Source organism: Muntiacus reevesi, chromosome 2 (genome assembly GCF_963930625.1).
Source record: "Muntiacus reevesi chromosome 2, mMunRee1.1, whole genome shotgun sequence".
In the NCBI taxonomy this organism is placed as follows: Eukaryota; Metazoa; Chordata; class Mammalia; order Artiodactyla; family Cervidae; genus Muntiacus; species Muntiacus reevesi.
Window position 1 is genome coordinate 65,334,189 of NC_089250.1, and position 15,644 is coordinate 65,349,832.

Sequence of the window (15,644 nt, forward strand, 5' to 3'; positions counted from 1 at the left end):
TTGTTTCTCTGCATACCTCCTTTGGCTTCTGTCTGCTTCTTTGTTTGTTTGATTGTTTAAAGGGAAAAAAAAAAAACTTTATTGAGATACAGTTCACATACTATATAATTTACCAGTTTAAAGTATACAAATCAATAGTTTTAAGTATATTCACAGATACGTGCAACCATTATCATAGTCAATTTCAGAACATTTTTATGACCTCAAAAAAACAAAAAAACTTTGCTCTTTAAGGATTCATATCCCCTCACCCCACACTCCCAACCCTAAGCAACCACTAATCTACTTTCTGTTTCTATAGATTTGCCAGTTCTGGACCCATTAAACAATAATTCTTTATTCCTTCCTGCTCCCAGCCCCTGAGAAACTCTAACCTACTTTATGTCTCTGTGAATTTGCCTACTCTAGGTATTTCATGAAATCATGCAATATTGGTTCTTTTTTTTCTGATTTGTTCCATTTAGCAAAATGTTTTCAAAGGTCATCCATACTGTAGCATGTATCAGAGCATTCTTTTTACAGATGGATACTGTTCCATTGTATGTATATACCACACTTTGATGGGCTTTGGATCATTTCCACCTTTTGGCTATTATGAACGCTGCTGCTGTAACCATTGGTGTACAAGTACCTGTTTGAGTCCTTGTTTTCCATTCTTTTGGATATATACCTAGGACTGGAATTGCTGAGTCATTCTACGTTTACCTTTTTGAGGAAACACCAAAATGTTTTCCACAGTGGCTGCACCATTTCGCATTCCCACCAGCGATGTACAAGTGTTCCAATTTTTCTACATCCTCACCAATATTCATTTTCTGCTTTTCCAATTATATTCATTTTAGTAGTGTGAGGTGGTATCTGTTTGTGGTTTTGACTTGCATTTCCCTAATGACTAATTATATTGAGCACCTTTTTATGTACCTGTTAGCCATTTATATATCTTCTTTGGGGCAATGTCTCATTCAAGTTCTTTACGCATTTTTAAGTTGGGTTACTTGTCTTTTTGTTGCTGAGTTGTAAGAGTGTTTCATATATTCTGGATACCAAACCCTCATCATGTATAAGATTTGCAAATATTTTCTCCCACTCTGTAGGTTGTCTTTATGTTTTTTTGATAATTTGCTTTGATGTACAGTTTTTTATTTTTATGAAATCCAATTTATCAACTTTTACTTTTGCTGCTCATGCTTTTGGTGTCATAGCTAAGAACTCATTGTCAAATCCAAGCTCATGAAGATCTACCCTTATGTTTTCTCTGAAGAGTTTTATAGCTTTATCCCTTACAGTCTAGGTTGTTGATCCATTTTGAGTTAATTTTTGTGTATGCTGTGAAACTTATACAAATGAAGAGGTTCAATTTCATTCTTTTACAAGAAGAAATTCTGTTGTTCTAGCACCATTTGTTTAAGAGCTCATTCTTTCCCCATTGAATGGACTTGGCAGCCTTATTGAAAATCAATTGACTGTAGATGTATGGGTTTATTTTGATTCCCTCTGTCTAGATGTCCATCCTTATGGTAGTACAACACTCTTTTGATTACTGTAGGTTTGTAGTAAGTTTTGAAATTGGAAACTGAGAGTCCCCCTAGCTTGTTCTTCTTTTTCAAGTTGTTTTGTCTACTTGGGGGTCACTTGCTATTTTACATGAGTCTGAGTATCATTTTTCTGAGAAACAGTTTTTCTGTTTCTGCCCAAAAAGAGACTGTTGGAATTTTGATAGGAATTATGTTGAATCTGCAGATCCCTTTGGATAGTGTTGACATTTTAACAATGTTAAGCCTTACTACCCATGAATATGATGTCTTTCATCTCCTTGGCTAAATTTATTTCTAAGTATTTTATTCTTTCAGATGCTTTTGGAAATGAAATTGCTTTCTTAACTTCCTTTTCAGATTGCTCATTGCTGGTGTGTAAAACCACAGATCTTTGTGTGTTGACCTTGTAACCCCCAACTTCGCTAAATTTGTTAGCTCTAGTAGCTTTCTTGTGGATTATTTGTTATATCCTATACACAGAATCATGCCATCTGTGAATAAAAACAATTTTACTCATCTCTTTTCAGTTTGGAAGCCTTTTTTTTTTTTCTTTTGAAGGTTTAATTGCTCTTTTTATGGTCTAATTGAATTCCTTTTATTTGCTTTTCTTATCTAATTTTCTTGCCCAGAACTCCCAGTACAATATTGAATAGCAGTGGTGAAAACAGGCATCCTGTTTTGCTCCTGACCTTACAGAGAGAACTTTCAGTCTTTCGCCACTGAGTTTGATCTTAGTTGTTGTGTTTTCATGAATTCCATTTATCACGTTGAATAAGTTCCCTTTTATTTTCGGAGTAGTATTTTTTCTTTTTGTTTTTATTTTATTTTGTTTTTAATCGTGAAAGTCTGTTGGATTTTGTCAACTGTCTTTTCTGAGACAATTGAGATGATCATGCATTTCCTCCCTTTATTCTGTTGATGTGGTATATCGTATTGATTGATTTTCTTTTATCTTTAACTACCCTTGCATTCCTGGGATAAATCCCACTTGATCACACTGTATAATTCTTTTAATGTGCTATTTTCTTTGGTTTACTAGTATCTTGTTGAGGATTTTTATATCTATATTCATAAAGTAATATTGATCTGTAATTTTCTTTTCCTGCGACATATTTATCTGGCTTTGGTATCAGGAGAATGCTTGCTTCATAGGATAAGTTCAGGAGTGACTTGATTCCTTTTTAATGGCTGAATAATATCTCATGGTATGAATATACTACATTTTGTTTATCCATTTGTTGGTTGACCAATATTTGGATTGTTTCTGCCTTTTAACGATGATGAATAATTCTGCTCTAAACCTTCATGTAGAAATTTTGGTGTGGACATATGATTTCATTTCTTTTGGGTGTATAATTCCTAGGAAGGAAACTGCTGGGTCATATGGTAACTTGATGTTTAACTATTTAAAGATCTTTCCCCAAAGCATCTGCATTATTTTACATTTCCTACCAGCAATGTATGAAGATTCCAATATCTCCACATCCAGCCAACACTACTGGACTTTTAAATTCTAGCCAGCCTAGTAAATGTGAAATGATATCTCATTGTGGTTTTGATTTGCATTTCCTCGATAACTAATGATATTGAGAATTTTTTTCATGTCCTTCTTGAAATTTTGTGTATCTTACTTAGAGAAATACCTATTCAGATCTTTTACCCGTTTTTCTAATATTTTTATTTATTTATTTGGCCTCACCAGGTCACAGTTGTGGCGTGTGGGATCTAGTGCCCTGACCACGGATCAAACCCCAGGCCCTCTGCATTGGGAGCTCAGAGTGTTAGCCACTGGGCCACCAGGGAAGTCCCTCCTTTATCTATTTTTCAGTTGAACTTTAAAAAATTTATAATTTAGTGGTGAGAACTTGCTGTGTTTTGTAATACAGAGTATTATCTTCTATGGGCCCACACTTATAACCCTCCAAGCAAGCACTGCTCTAGGGTTCCTGGGCCCTGCTTCGTGCAGCAGCCTTTTGGAGAGGCCTGCAGTGGGAAAATACCCTCCAGCAATCTCCATGTGATTAGGCAGAGGCTGAGGCTAGATCTGAAACTGTACCTTGGCTTGCTTCCCTTCTGTCTTATTTCCCCTTTCCATGATTTCACGATCTCCTCTTCAGCAAATCACCAGTATCTTAGTCCTTGTTGCCAGGTCTGCTTCCAGGGAAACTTGAAAGAGCTCGGAACAGCTCAGGAACTAAGAGGAAGGTAGTGTTGTTGGAACTCAGACAGCAAGGTGATAGGGGAGTGAGGTGAGGCTAGAGTGATGGGCAGAGGCCTGACCACACAGAACTTTGTAGATCCCAGTGATGGGTGGAGTGGGAGTTGCCTGGAGTGCCATCAGATGCCACTGGGCTGTTAGGTGGGGACTAGCGTTAGTTTACATTTTGCAAAGGTCCCTCTAACGTCTGTGCGGAGGGCAGATCAAAGGGCCCAAGAGGCTTCAGGAGGACCATTGAGGACACTGTTACAACTGTCCAGGGGAAAGAAGATGAAGGCTGGGATGAGGATGGGAGAATGGAAAGAGAAAGAAGTAGATTAGAGAGAGATGAGGAGGGTGGATCTGGGGGATCTGGGGCAGTTCAAGGACAACTTGCAGGTTTCCAGCCAGTGTGCCTGGATGGATGGTACTCAGAGAAGGAGGCAGAGTTGGAAGGGTTCCACAGGCCAGATGACACCCCCTTGCCATCTCTGGTCTTGGTCAATCCCCCCATTTCACAGATGGAGATAATGAAGCCTGAGGAAGTTCAGCGGTTCACCCAGATCCCCGTCATGCCCCAGATTGGAGGGGATGGGATCCAGGGGTCCTGCCACCTGGCCAGAGGACTTGTTTATTCTCCAGGGGGCCCACTGGCTCTGGCCTCAGAGAGCTATTTTGCAGCTGGGAGAGGGTGGGGTTTTGGGCCTGATGGGTTTGTCCTGGGCCGAAAGCCAGTCCGCAGCTCGCAGAGAACAGAACGTTGCTGTACCCGGAGGGTGGCCTGTGCTGCCAGCTGCCCTGTCTTGGTCTGATGTGGTTAACTGGAAGACCTGAGGGTGTGGGGTGCCCACCTCAGAGTTGCTTCACATCTGCTGTCCTGGAGTGGGCATGCACCAGAGCTCAATCCAAATCCTGTGGTTCCCCTTTTCTGGTTCTTCTTTTCCTTGCTGTGTGACCTTGGGCCAGTCACCTCTCCTCCCCAGTCTTCAGTCCTCTCATCTGTAAAATGGAAACATCCTAGAGTGTGAATTTCATGCACTCAGAGTGGTAGGGAATATCAGATGAAGAAAGGCATGGACAAAAAAAAAAAAAAAAAACACATTGTAAACTGTAAAGTGCCTGGACTTCTATTTGGGCTCAGTCCAACCTCTGCCTCCAGCCACTGCCCAGTGGATTTCTCAGCCCTCCGGGGAGGAAAAGACATAATGTGGAGCTCAAGGATCTCGCGATCTTATTATCCTGGCCCAGCAGGCTTGACATACCCACTGGACAGATGGGGAAAACTGAGAGGCAGCCATCTGCTCAGAGTCACCAGACAGTTAAGCCTGAATTCAAAGGCTGGGCTCTGTGATCCAAAGACGAGAAAGATCCTTATCCATTCAGTGACCCAGTGGGACAGATGGAGTAAACTGCCAAAAAGGGCAGCAACCTGCCTGGGGTCTCAAAGGCAGCCAGCAGGCAGCAGGGCGGAAGGGTCACATGAGGTCCCTGACTCCCAGGCTGTGTTCCTTCTACCAGTCCTTGCCCACCGCCCCTGGAGCTTGCAAAGGGTCTCCCATCACGCTGGGATAATCACAGTCACGTCACTGGCAGACTTGGGGCTCCTCCTCAGCCCCATTTTCTTCCTACCAGAACAGGCTGCAAACTTTCTTAAGAGATCCAATAGAGAGACATTGCCCCTCCTCAGCCTCAGAACAGAATTTGGGGATTGGTAGGGAATCTTTTGGGGTGGAGGGGCATACCACGCCTCCTCTGCGGAAAGGTCAGGGGAAAGTCAATCAATCAGCTCTCTTTGGCTTTCAGGAGACAGCGGGGGATCCGCTAACTGGGGATACTAATCAGGGAATCCACACGATTCAAAGAGCAAAAGACTCTTTGGGAATCCATTGATGTCCTCTAGAGGAATTTCTTCCCTGATTTGTTGGATAATGAAATCAGAGGCTGGGCTGGCTTGGTGCCAGAGTATAACACTACATATCACTTAATGAGCACTTACTGGGTTCCAGGAGCCTTTCTAAGGACCTTCCACGTAGTAACTCATTTAATACTCACAGCAAGCCTCTGAGGTCTGGTGATTCTCATTTTAAGGATGAGGACATCAAAGCTCAGAGAGGTGGCCTAATCTGGCCAAGGACTCACAGCTAGTGAGTTATGGAACCTGGGCAGGAACCCATTCCATCCATGTGACTGACCACCAAGCCACACTGCCTTGGATGCTACTGGAGACCAGAGAAAGTGCTGCCTAAAGGGCCAAGTCCCACCCAGCCAAAGTCCCTGGGTACATGGAGTGTCCAGGCACAGCAGGACTGCTGAATGGACAAAGCCCATGGCCACTGCAAAATTAGCAACCAGCCCAGCTTATCTGAGGGTGAGTCCGAAGCATCAGTGCTGTGTTTAGTCCCAGTTCTGCCACTCGCGATGTGACACTGGGCAAGGCATCACCAAACCTCTCTGAGCCTCAGTTTCCTCCTCAGTAAAATGGGGTGAAATCAGTATTGGCTTCATAGGATTGTTGTGAAAAATTCAACAAGGCCGGCAAAGCTTTTAAAGTGCTTAGCACCAAGCCAGGCACAAAGAAAATGCAGAATAAATGTTGACTATTATTATTAATTATTTTTTAAATTTTTATTTATTTTTTAGCTGTGCTGGGGTCTTTGTTGCTACATGCAGGATTTTCTCTAGTTGTGGCCCTTGGGCTTCTCATCGGGGTGGCCTCTCTTGTTGCTGAACGTGGGCTCTAGGACACACGGACTTCAGCAGTTGAAGCACTAGGACTCAGAAGTTGCATCTCCTGGGCTCTAGAGCACAGGCTCAGTAGTTGTGGTGCGCCGGCTTAGCTGCTTCTTGGCATGTGGGATCTTCCCAGACCAGGGGTTGAACCTGTTTCTCTTGCATTGGCTGGCAGATTCTTTGCTACCAAGCCGCCAGAGAGCCCTATTATTATTAATTCCTATATTTCACTTCTGCACCCCCTTCTCTCCTTTGGGCTGCTGTGAATAAACAAGTTGTTGGGGTTCAGTTCGTTTTGTAGACAGAGGGATGTATGAGATGGCTTTGGAGCCCCCTCCCTCCCAAGGATTCCTGGATTATCCATACCCCTCCTCAGCCCCCCTCAGCCCTAGCAGCAGCTGTAGTCTCTCAGAACTCAGTTTTCATCCTTACACCCCAGGTACCCTGGCTCCCTGCCTGTGGTCCCCACTGGCTGGATGCTGTTGCTATGGCAACAGCATTTTAAGAGCCTTCAGCCCCCCTCTGAGGCAACAGGCATGGAGGGAGATGGGCAATCAAATGCCTCCTGCATCCTCAGGCCTGTCTGGACAGAAGGCAGGAGATTGGAATGAAAGATCAGAGCTGGCTTGGGGTTGGAGTGGGGGGACCGGCGCAGGTCTCAGCTCCAGGGGTTTCCCAACAGCACCCACACTTCACTGTGATGCCTGAGCAGTTGTTTACAAATGCAAGTTCCAGCCACCCCGCCCCAAGGGTCTGGTTTTGATTATCTGGTGGGATTCCCCTAGGAAGCTGCCTTTGATCAGTTCTGCTTGTGGTTCTCAGGCAGAGACGCCTCAGACCACTCTTGATGGAATCTTGAGTCCCAAAAGATGCCCGAAGACATTTTGGGCATTGAGGTTTGTGTGGCTCTCTCTACTGAGACGGCTCTTGAGAAACCTTGTTTGTTCTCCAGTCCTGCCTCTCCCCCTCCTTCTAGAGCCTCATCTTGTGGGAGGACGTGTGCTCCACCCTCATCCCAGAGCCAGGAAAATGCCAGGGCTAAGCTACCAGAGGCCACCTTGGTGAGGCATCCTAGGACAGACAGGCGCTCGCTCTTGGGATAATGACATTCAGGGGAGGCGCCAACCAGGGTCACTCCGGGCAGGGTGAAAGGCTCGCTTTCTTCTGGATGCTCTGAGATCAGAGCCTCCTGGGTCTCTTCCCACTGTCTCCTTGCACCACCTGCTGGCTGGGGAAGTGGCTCCCCACGACAGCAAAACCTGATGGCTCTGGACACCAGAGATTGTGCCTGAGAGAGGTGGGGCTTGGGGGTGGAGAGGGCAGATGGTAGGGTCTGAGGACCTGTGCTGGGGAGGGGAAGAAGACAGAGATACAGAAGGAAGGGGTCCTCTCTGGGGTTCCTTGAACTTGAGACTGATGCTCATGTGGGTTGGATGAGCCAGTGACAGAGACGTGGCAGACAGTCCACCTCCCTATCCCTCTTTTGTGCACTAACTGGCCTCCAGCAGGTGATTCTCTTTGCTTGAGGCCAGGGGTGCCAGCGAATAAATTACACGTGATAATTCCTTTGACAGCACACCCTTTATTCCCTTCCCAGACTCACCTGCCCTGCTCCTAGTTCCTGGGATCAAAGCCAAAGAAATGTGCTTTAGAGTCCTTGCATAAGGTCTGTTTCCTTATGGGCCCCTAAGACAAGAAACCACTCCCCAATCTCCCCAGCCTGGGTTCCATCATGATGGCAGCTCTACCCATTGTGTTCCAAGAGGAAGCTGGCATACCCCAGAACTCCAGGTGGGCGTCTGGCCCGCCTAAGTCAGAGACCTCTGGAAAGGTCTGTGCCATCAGCTCTTTGCACGATGAGGCTCTGGGGTTTGGGGCCAATGCCACGCTCCCCCATGTCCTGCCCTGCCCTGCCCTGCGCTCTCATTATTCTGAATGTGAGAGTCGGGCTCCCTGGAGCTACCTGGGGCCAGGAGCAGGCACCGGCTTCTCGTCCTCCAGGCACGGGCCAAACTCAGTAGCCACGTTCTGAGGGATCGTCCCGGGCTCCCCATCTGTTGCTGGCTCCACCACAACCACCCCCCATGCCTTCGGGAGCCCGGTGTGATTGACGGGAACTCCCAGCTAGAGGGATGCAGGGGGACTCGTGTGGGGCGAGTCCTCCAGAGACGTCTGTGAGCCTGTCCCCTCCGAGGAGAAGCTGTCTCCGGCAGGCCGGGGGATCTGAGTCTGCCTGGGGAATCGCTGCCAGGAGAAGAGGGTGGTGAGAAAACGCTCAGGAGCGGGATCCAGGGGGCCATGGGGGCTTCTGCCTTCATCAGCCTCGACAGCCTGGCCAGCTTCCTGGGTGGGAGGGGCTGCTTGGAAATTTCTGTTCTGTCCGCGCCTGGGGCCCCAAGGAGGCCAACGGGATTTGGGCGAACGATCTGAACCCAGTGAGTCCTGGAGGGGCAGGTCCCATCTGCCCTTGGAAGTGACTTCCCCATTCAGGCCCTGGTCCTTGGCGGCCACCCCCCTGAGTTCTGGGCACGCGGGGTGAGCCGGGGAACCAGCCGGGCACGGACAGTGGGCCAGCGCCTTCTTCAGGAGCATCTGGATGTCCTCGTGTCTCGCCTGGGCCTCCTCCCACAGGTCGCGGCCCAGGCCCTCCTGGCTCAGCGAAGCCACCTGCAGCCCCATGGCTGTGAGCTTCTCAGCAGGAAACTCGGACGCCAGGCGCTGCAGGTAGCGGTGGAGACGGCGCTGGTCCCCCGGGCTGGTCCTCTGGGCCTTGCCCAGCCTCAGCTGGGCCACCAGGTCCTGACAGTCCATGTGGAACCAGGTCACCTGGGAGACAGGAAAAGAGGGAGGTGGGGGCTCCGTGAAGATAGGGATGTACCCCATCTGAGCAGAGAGGAGGCTTCAAGAATGAATCTATCTAGAGAGAATTAATAGAAATGCCCAATCCATGTTAGCCACCCCCACCCCGCACCCCTGCCAGCATGGCTGTGGTTCTCTCTGCTACTGATGATGACAATATTCCTCTTTCTTCCCCAGGGACCCACCAGAAACAATCCCCAGCACCCTTGAGATCCTCAGGCACAGTCTTCCAGACTTAGGGACCAGCAAGGAGTCACCCTTCTCTAGGGCTCAGATTCCCCCTCTGTAAAGTGGAGGTTGTGGCAGATAATCATGAAAATTGGGGAGCTGAAAAATGTGAATTCTCAGACAGTATGAACCCCTTATAAGTGGTGCTGAGGGAGGAGACTGGCTCATACTGATTGAACCACCGACTGTCTGCCAGCCTCTGTGCGTCTCATGTAGGATCTCACTGAACCACTGGCCCATTTTACAGAGGAGGAAACTGAGGCTCACAGATGTGAAGTCACTTGCCTTGGGTCAGGGAGAAGCTGGGATTTGAAGTCAACTGTCCTGCCTCAAGAGGGTATGTTGCAAGTACCTCCTTGTGCAGGAGAAACCAGCCCAGGTGGGACCACACCCTTGCAGTTCCACAGGGGGACTGTCAGCCAGACCTGGCCTGGAGGCCCCCCTCACTCCGGTCAGGTCTCTGCCCGCTTTGGGGATCTTGCCTGTCCCCACGTCACCCACAAAATGTCTGCAGGCCTCAAAGGAGCCAACACATTTCCAGCAGCTCGTGAAAAACATAATCTTTCTCTCCATTAATTTAGAAGCCGACAGCAAGTCGTTAGGCAGTGGGGACTGGAGAACCATTTTCTCCGAGGAAACCATCCTTCCGCGGATTAAAGGAACTTGTCTGTAGATAAATGGCTTCATATTCGCGGAAGCACATTGAGCTCATGGCTGGGAAAGGGCTCCATAAATCTCCCTTAGCGGTACAATCGTGTTATTATTATTTAGTGCCAAAGCTGCTGCCCGCACGCTCTCCATCTGGGGCTGAGCCCAGCACTGAGCCGTCCGGCTGTCTGTCTGTCTGGGACCAGATATTCCAGGCCAAGCCAGACAGAGGTGGACAGCACCTCAGAAACCATCTTGCCCCATCTTGCTTATTGTGTGGATTAAAGTTCAAAGCCAGAGAGGAGAACGGGGCCTACCCAGGCTGAACACCGAGACAGGCCAGGTGGGAATGAAGGTTAAGGCCATCCCCTCCTGTCTTGTATGACCTGCGTCAGACTCAGGCCTCCTGCACGCCCCCCAGCCCTTCTCCCTCCACCAGACTCCTCACTCTTCCTCCATTCACGCAACCAATTACTGAGCCTCCTCTGGGTGCTGACCCTGCCCTGGGCACCCCGATAGAACCAGGACCCAGTCAGACCCGGTCCCTGCTGGGGGAGCCCAGCTCACAGTGACAGATAAGGGAGAGGCAAGCAGGTGATGGAGCCACAGGATAAGCTCAGATTACAAAGAGCACCATGAAGTCATCAGCACAGGGTGATGAGAGAACGGGGAAGGTAGGGGCTCAGGCAGGGCCTCTGTGAAGAAGGGACATATGAGCTGAGAGTTACCAGAGGCAAGAAGCCAGCCCATCAAGAGGAAAAGTTTTCCAGCCTGAGAGAACAGCCAGTGCAAAGACCTCAGTGCTGGAGCTAGTTTGCTTTCTCCAGAGAAGGTTGATGGGGCTGAAACTGGCTAAATTTAATAAACAAGGGAGAGAAGCTTCCAGATACCCTTAGCCCATGAGGCATTACCCCTCTTCCTCCTGTTGCCCCAACTCTGCAACAGAGAGGTGGGACAAGATCAAGGTTCTCAGCCTGGTTCTCACCCCATGAAGTTGCCTGCAAAGGTCTACATATGGAGGGAAAGTCTATGACTTTGATCAGATTTTCAGAAATCCCTAGGCTCCAAAAAGCAATGACAAACCTAGAGAGCATATTAAAGAGCAGAGACATCACTTTGCCGACAAAGGTCTATATAGTCAAAGCAATGGTTTTTCCAGTAGTCATGTATGGATGTGAGAGTTGGACCATAAAGAAGGCTGAAGGCTGAAGAATTGATGCTTTTGAACTGTGGTGCTGGAGAAGACTCTTGAGAGTCCCTTGGATAGTAAGGAAATCAAACCAGTCAATCCGAAAGGAAATCAACCCTGATATTCATTGGAAGGACTGATGCTGAAGCTGAAGCTGAAGCTCCAATACTTTGACCACCTGATGCAAAGAGCTGACTGACTAGAAAAGATCCTGATGCTGAGAAAGATTGAGGGCAGGAGGACAAGGGGGCGTAGAGGATGAGATGGTTGGATGGCATCACCAACTCGATGGACATGAGTTTGAGCAAGCTTTGGGAGATGGTGAAGGACAGGGAAGCCTGGCGTGCTGCAGTCCATGGGGTCTGTCCCAAAAGTGGGACACGACTGAGTGACTGAACGACAACAACCCGGCCCTAAACCCATCACTTAAGAAGCAGATGTTTTCCGAGGGTCCTTTGAGAGTTTGTGTCCCTGCGGGGCTCCTGTATAGTGGGACAAACCGGGTTCAGAGGTCACCTGCACCTGGTTTGGGAGAGTAACTTCATCTTGCAAACCTTGTTTCCGTTTCAGAAAATGCAGTTAATTCTCTTCCCTCCTCACGGGACTATGGAATGAAGAGAGCCTAGGGCTGTGTCTGGCCGACTCCCTGCCCCCACCCTTCCTCCCAGGAGTTGGGGGGCAGCGGTGGGAAATCTACGCTGGAAGGCTCACCTTCTTGCAGAAGTGGTGCAGATGGAGCAGCGTCTCCAGGTCTGTGCGTTGCCGCTCAGCTGCCATGTAGAAGTGGGTCAGCTTCGCCTGGAAGGCCCGCTGGGTGAAGGCGAAGGCTGCCAGCTCCGGGAGCTCGGTCCCTCCTGCCTCCCCAGTCCTGGCGGCCGCTGCCAGCTGGGCCGCCTGCTTGCACAGCTCCAGGCCTCGGCGGTACTGGGCCTGAGCGGGGAGGGGAGGGTGTCCATCAGCTTCAGCCTCTCTACCAAGATGCGAGACTTCCTGAGCCTCAGTTTCCTCATTTATAAAATGGGAACCCAGGGTTCACTTTGCCCACTGGGACTCTGCTAAGTGTCACCTTCTTCTGGAGAAATTCCCTGACCCCAGAGTCTGGGTTAGAAGCTTCTCATCTGTGTCACCACGGTGTTCCTTTTCTGACTATTTCTCTGTTGCCCCTCCAACCTACCCTCCAAAAAAAAAAAAAAAAAAAAAAAACTGGCCTGAAAGTTCCCTGAGGGCTAAAACAGGGGCTGAATTGCCCTGGATCCCAGGGCTCAGCACATCGAGGAGGCAGACTCCCCCTGCCTCCCAGGCTGATTCAGTAGGGCTAGAGTAGGACTCTAGAATCTGTATTTTAAGAAATCCATCAGGGGTTCTGAGACTGGTCATTTTTGGACTTGGTAGTCAGGGAAGGCTTCCTGGAGGAGATAATTCTAAGCCGAACCCTTTGTGATGCAAGCTGTTTCCCTAACTGTCTCAAGCAACTTTCTAGCACTTTCCCACCTCCGCACCTTTTCCCAGCAATGCCACCCCCACCCTGCTCTGGTCCTCTCCATCTGCTCCCATCCTGTCCCTCAGTCTCAGGAACGCACCGCAGCCTGAAGGAAGAAGTCCTCAAACTCTGCGTGGGCTTTCTCCACTGTCTCCAAGCTTCCGTCCCTGGGAGTTAGCACTTGCAGGCACCGGCTTCCTTCCTGCTCCATCCAGTGGCTGACCTGTAGCAGGGAGGGAGGTTTGGACGTGACGGACTGCTGAGGAGATATTCCTTGGCCAGCTTCCTGCTTTCCTGAGAGGCTGAGGTCTTGTCCTCCAGTCATCTGGGGGCCCACTGGCCTGGCCTGAAACCCTGCTCCCCCAATTCTGGAGACATGAGGATTCAATGAGGGACAGATGGGGTAAAAGGACTCTCGATCCCACGAGTCCTCTTTGTATTCTGGGGTGTCTTAAAGGGTACATACTCACCCACTTTATCCTCACAAAGCCCCATGCGGCCACTAATTTTATCCCCCATTTAACAGGTGAGGAAACCTAGGCACTGAGTAGTTAAGTACTTGTCTAGATCACACCACTAGTAAGTGCTGGAGCCGGTACTGGAACCCAGGCCGTCTGGCTCCGGGCCCCCTGTGCTCCACAACCCCAAGCATGCAGGGATGTGGTGGTTCTAGGCCTCGGCAGTTGGACAGGATGGTGCCCGGTGTGGGCCCCAGGATCAGACCCCCAGGTGTGCGACAAGGGCAGGTGACAATGTCTCCCAGACTCCGTTTCCTCATCAGTGAGTAGGCGAAATCCTAACGTCTTCCCTATGTCACTGGTAAGGGATGAGGTTGAAAAGCGGTGATGGTCACAAAGGCTCCGGCCCAGGGCTTGGGACAAAGTTGGTGTTTAAGAAATGCAGCTTCTAGGGGGCTTCCCTGGTGGGTCACCGGTAAAGAACCCGCCTGCCGATGCAGGAGACACAGTTTTGATCCCTGGCTGGGGAAGATCCCACATGCTTCGGAGCAAGTAAGCCTGTGCACCACAACTAATGAGGCTGTGCTTTAGAGCCCAGGAGCTGCAACTACTGAGCCCGCAAGCCTAGAGCCAGCGACAAGGGAAGCCACCGTCATGAGACGCCTGTGCATCATAACTAGAGAGTAGCTCCCGCTCGCCGCAACTAGAGAAAAGCCCATGAGCAATGAAGACCTAGCACAGCCAGAAATAAGTAAATACACAAAATTCTATGTTATGTCCTCAGTCACCAAGCCCACTTACGGAGTGCATGTCGTGTGCTCCAAGAACCCCCACCTGGCTCTCCAAGAAGTGCCAACCTGGTATCTTTGTACCAGAGCAAAGCACCTGGCTGGGGCGGGGCCTGGAGCGGCAGAAGCCCCACCTCCACCCTCAGGTCCCTGGGCCCACCTCCTTCCCCTCTCACCTGGTGGATGGCAGCTTCCAGGCGGCCCAGACGGACACGGAGCTCCAGCCTTCTCAGGAGGTGGTTGGACACAGTGACCAGGATGTGCAGCTGCTCATCCACAAGGCTGTACAGGGCGGTGGCTTCGGCCAGATGGCTCCTGGGAGGCCACGGAGGGTGAGAGAAAACCCAAGAGGTCGATCCCCTGCACTCCTGCCCAGCACAGGCCTGCCTGCCTAGCTCCCTCCAGCTCTGTGGCCCCGGCCTAGGTGCTTCAGCTGCTGACTTGCTGGGTGACCTTGGGCGGGTCCCCACACCTCTCTGGGCCGCAGCCTCGGCCTTCCGTGGGACGGGGAGGACCAGAGCCACAGCAGGAAACCGAATGACCCTCTCTTTCCCTGGGAAGGTAGGAACTGAGCTGGACAGACCTGGGTTCACACCCCAGGCCTGCTACCTTCTGAGGAGCTTATGCAAATTCCTCACCCCTTCTGTGTCTCGGTTTCTCCAACTATACCAAGTAGGGATAATAGAACCCACTTCACCAGGTGGTTGCACCCTCCTCTGCCCTAGAGATCCTTTAGAAGGAAAAGGTAAAAGGGAGGGAAGGAGAGAGAGTCCATTTTCCTGGAGGGAGCCTCATCTGACCGCAGCTTCCCATGGGTCACTGCCCTTCCAGGGAATGGGTGAGCACCCGCGGTGAGTGAACAGGATGGAAAATGCCAGGCTGTCTGGCAAAGGGAGGGAGGAGGTCGGGGGCAGGCAGGAGCTGCGGAACCACCACGCAGTGTGGCTCACATGGGGCCACAGCGCCCCCTGGTGGAGCTGCTGCTGGCCAGCAGTCTGGAGGGGCCTATGGAGAACCAAGGGGGCCCCGGAGTCCGACTAGTGAGGCAGGGGCGTGCTGGGAAAGGCAGTGCCAGCCCCGCCAGGCCATGTGAGGGGCAGGGATATGACTCCACCTCCAGGACTAGGGCCCACTGCTGCCCAGCGCTCGCATCTGCATGAATCTGTCTTTAGGCGCAGCTCAGGGTGGTGTGCTCAAGATTCTGGGCCAGGTTGCCTGGGTTCAAGTCCTGGCTGTGTGACCTTGGGCAAGTCACTTTTCCCTCTCTGAGCTTCAGGCTCTTCCACTGTAAAATGAGGACGTTACTAGGATCCACTTTGTGGGTGGGAATTAAACACGCTAACATTCTTGAGGCCCTTAGAACAATGCTGTGTTCATTCTAAGTGCTACTTGGGGTTGGTTAAATAAACAAAACGTTCTTGGAAGCGCATGCAAACTTTGTAATTGTGCTTGTTCTAGCAGGGATAAAATTTTTACAATTACTGGCTGATTTAATTACTGATTTGCCACCCCCATCCCTAAATTTAAGAAAA

General features: G+C 50.0%; 1 protein-coding gene across 1 annotated transcript in view; it reads right to left on the reverse strand.

Moving 5' to 3' along the window:
- Window positions 1-6,385: 6,385 nt before the first annotated feature.
- Window positions 6,386-15,644, reverse strand: part of KIAA1755 (KIAA1755 ortholog) — a 40,280-nt gene continuing 31,021 nt past the window's right edge. Inside the window, exons 11-14 of the mRNA XM_065921986.1 lie at window positions 14,289-14,427; window positions 12,967-13,089; window positions 12,098-12,316; window positions 6,386-9,288 (exon numbers count right to left, since the gene is read on the reverse strand). Of these exons, the coding sequence (XP_065778058.1) occupies window positions 8,587-9,288; window positions 12,098-12,316; window positions 12,967-13,089; window positions 14,289-14,427 (1,183 nt within the window). The 3' untranslated portion in view covers window positions 6,386-8,586. The remainder of the gene's footprint in view (window positions 9,289-12,097; window positions 12,317-12,966; window positions 13,090-14,288; window positions 14,428-15,644) is intronic.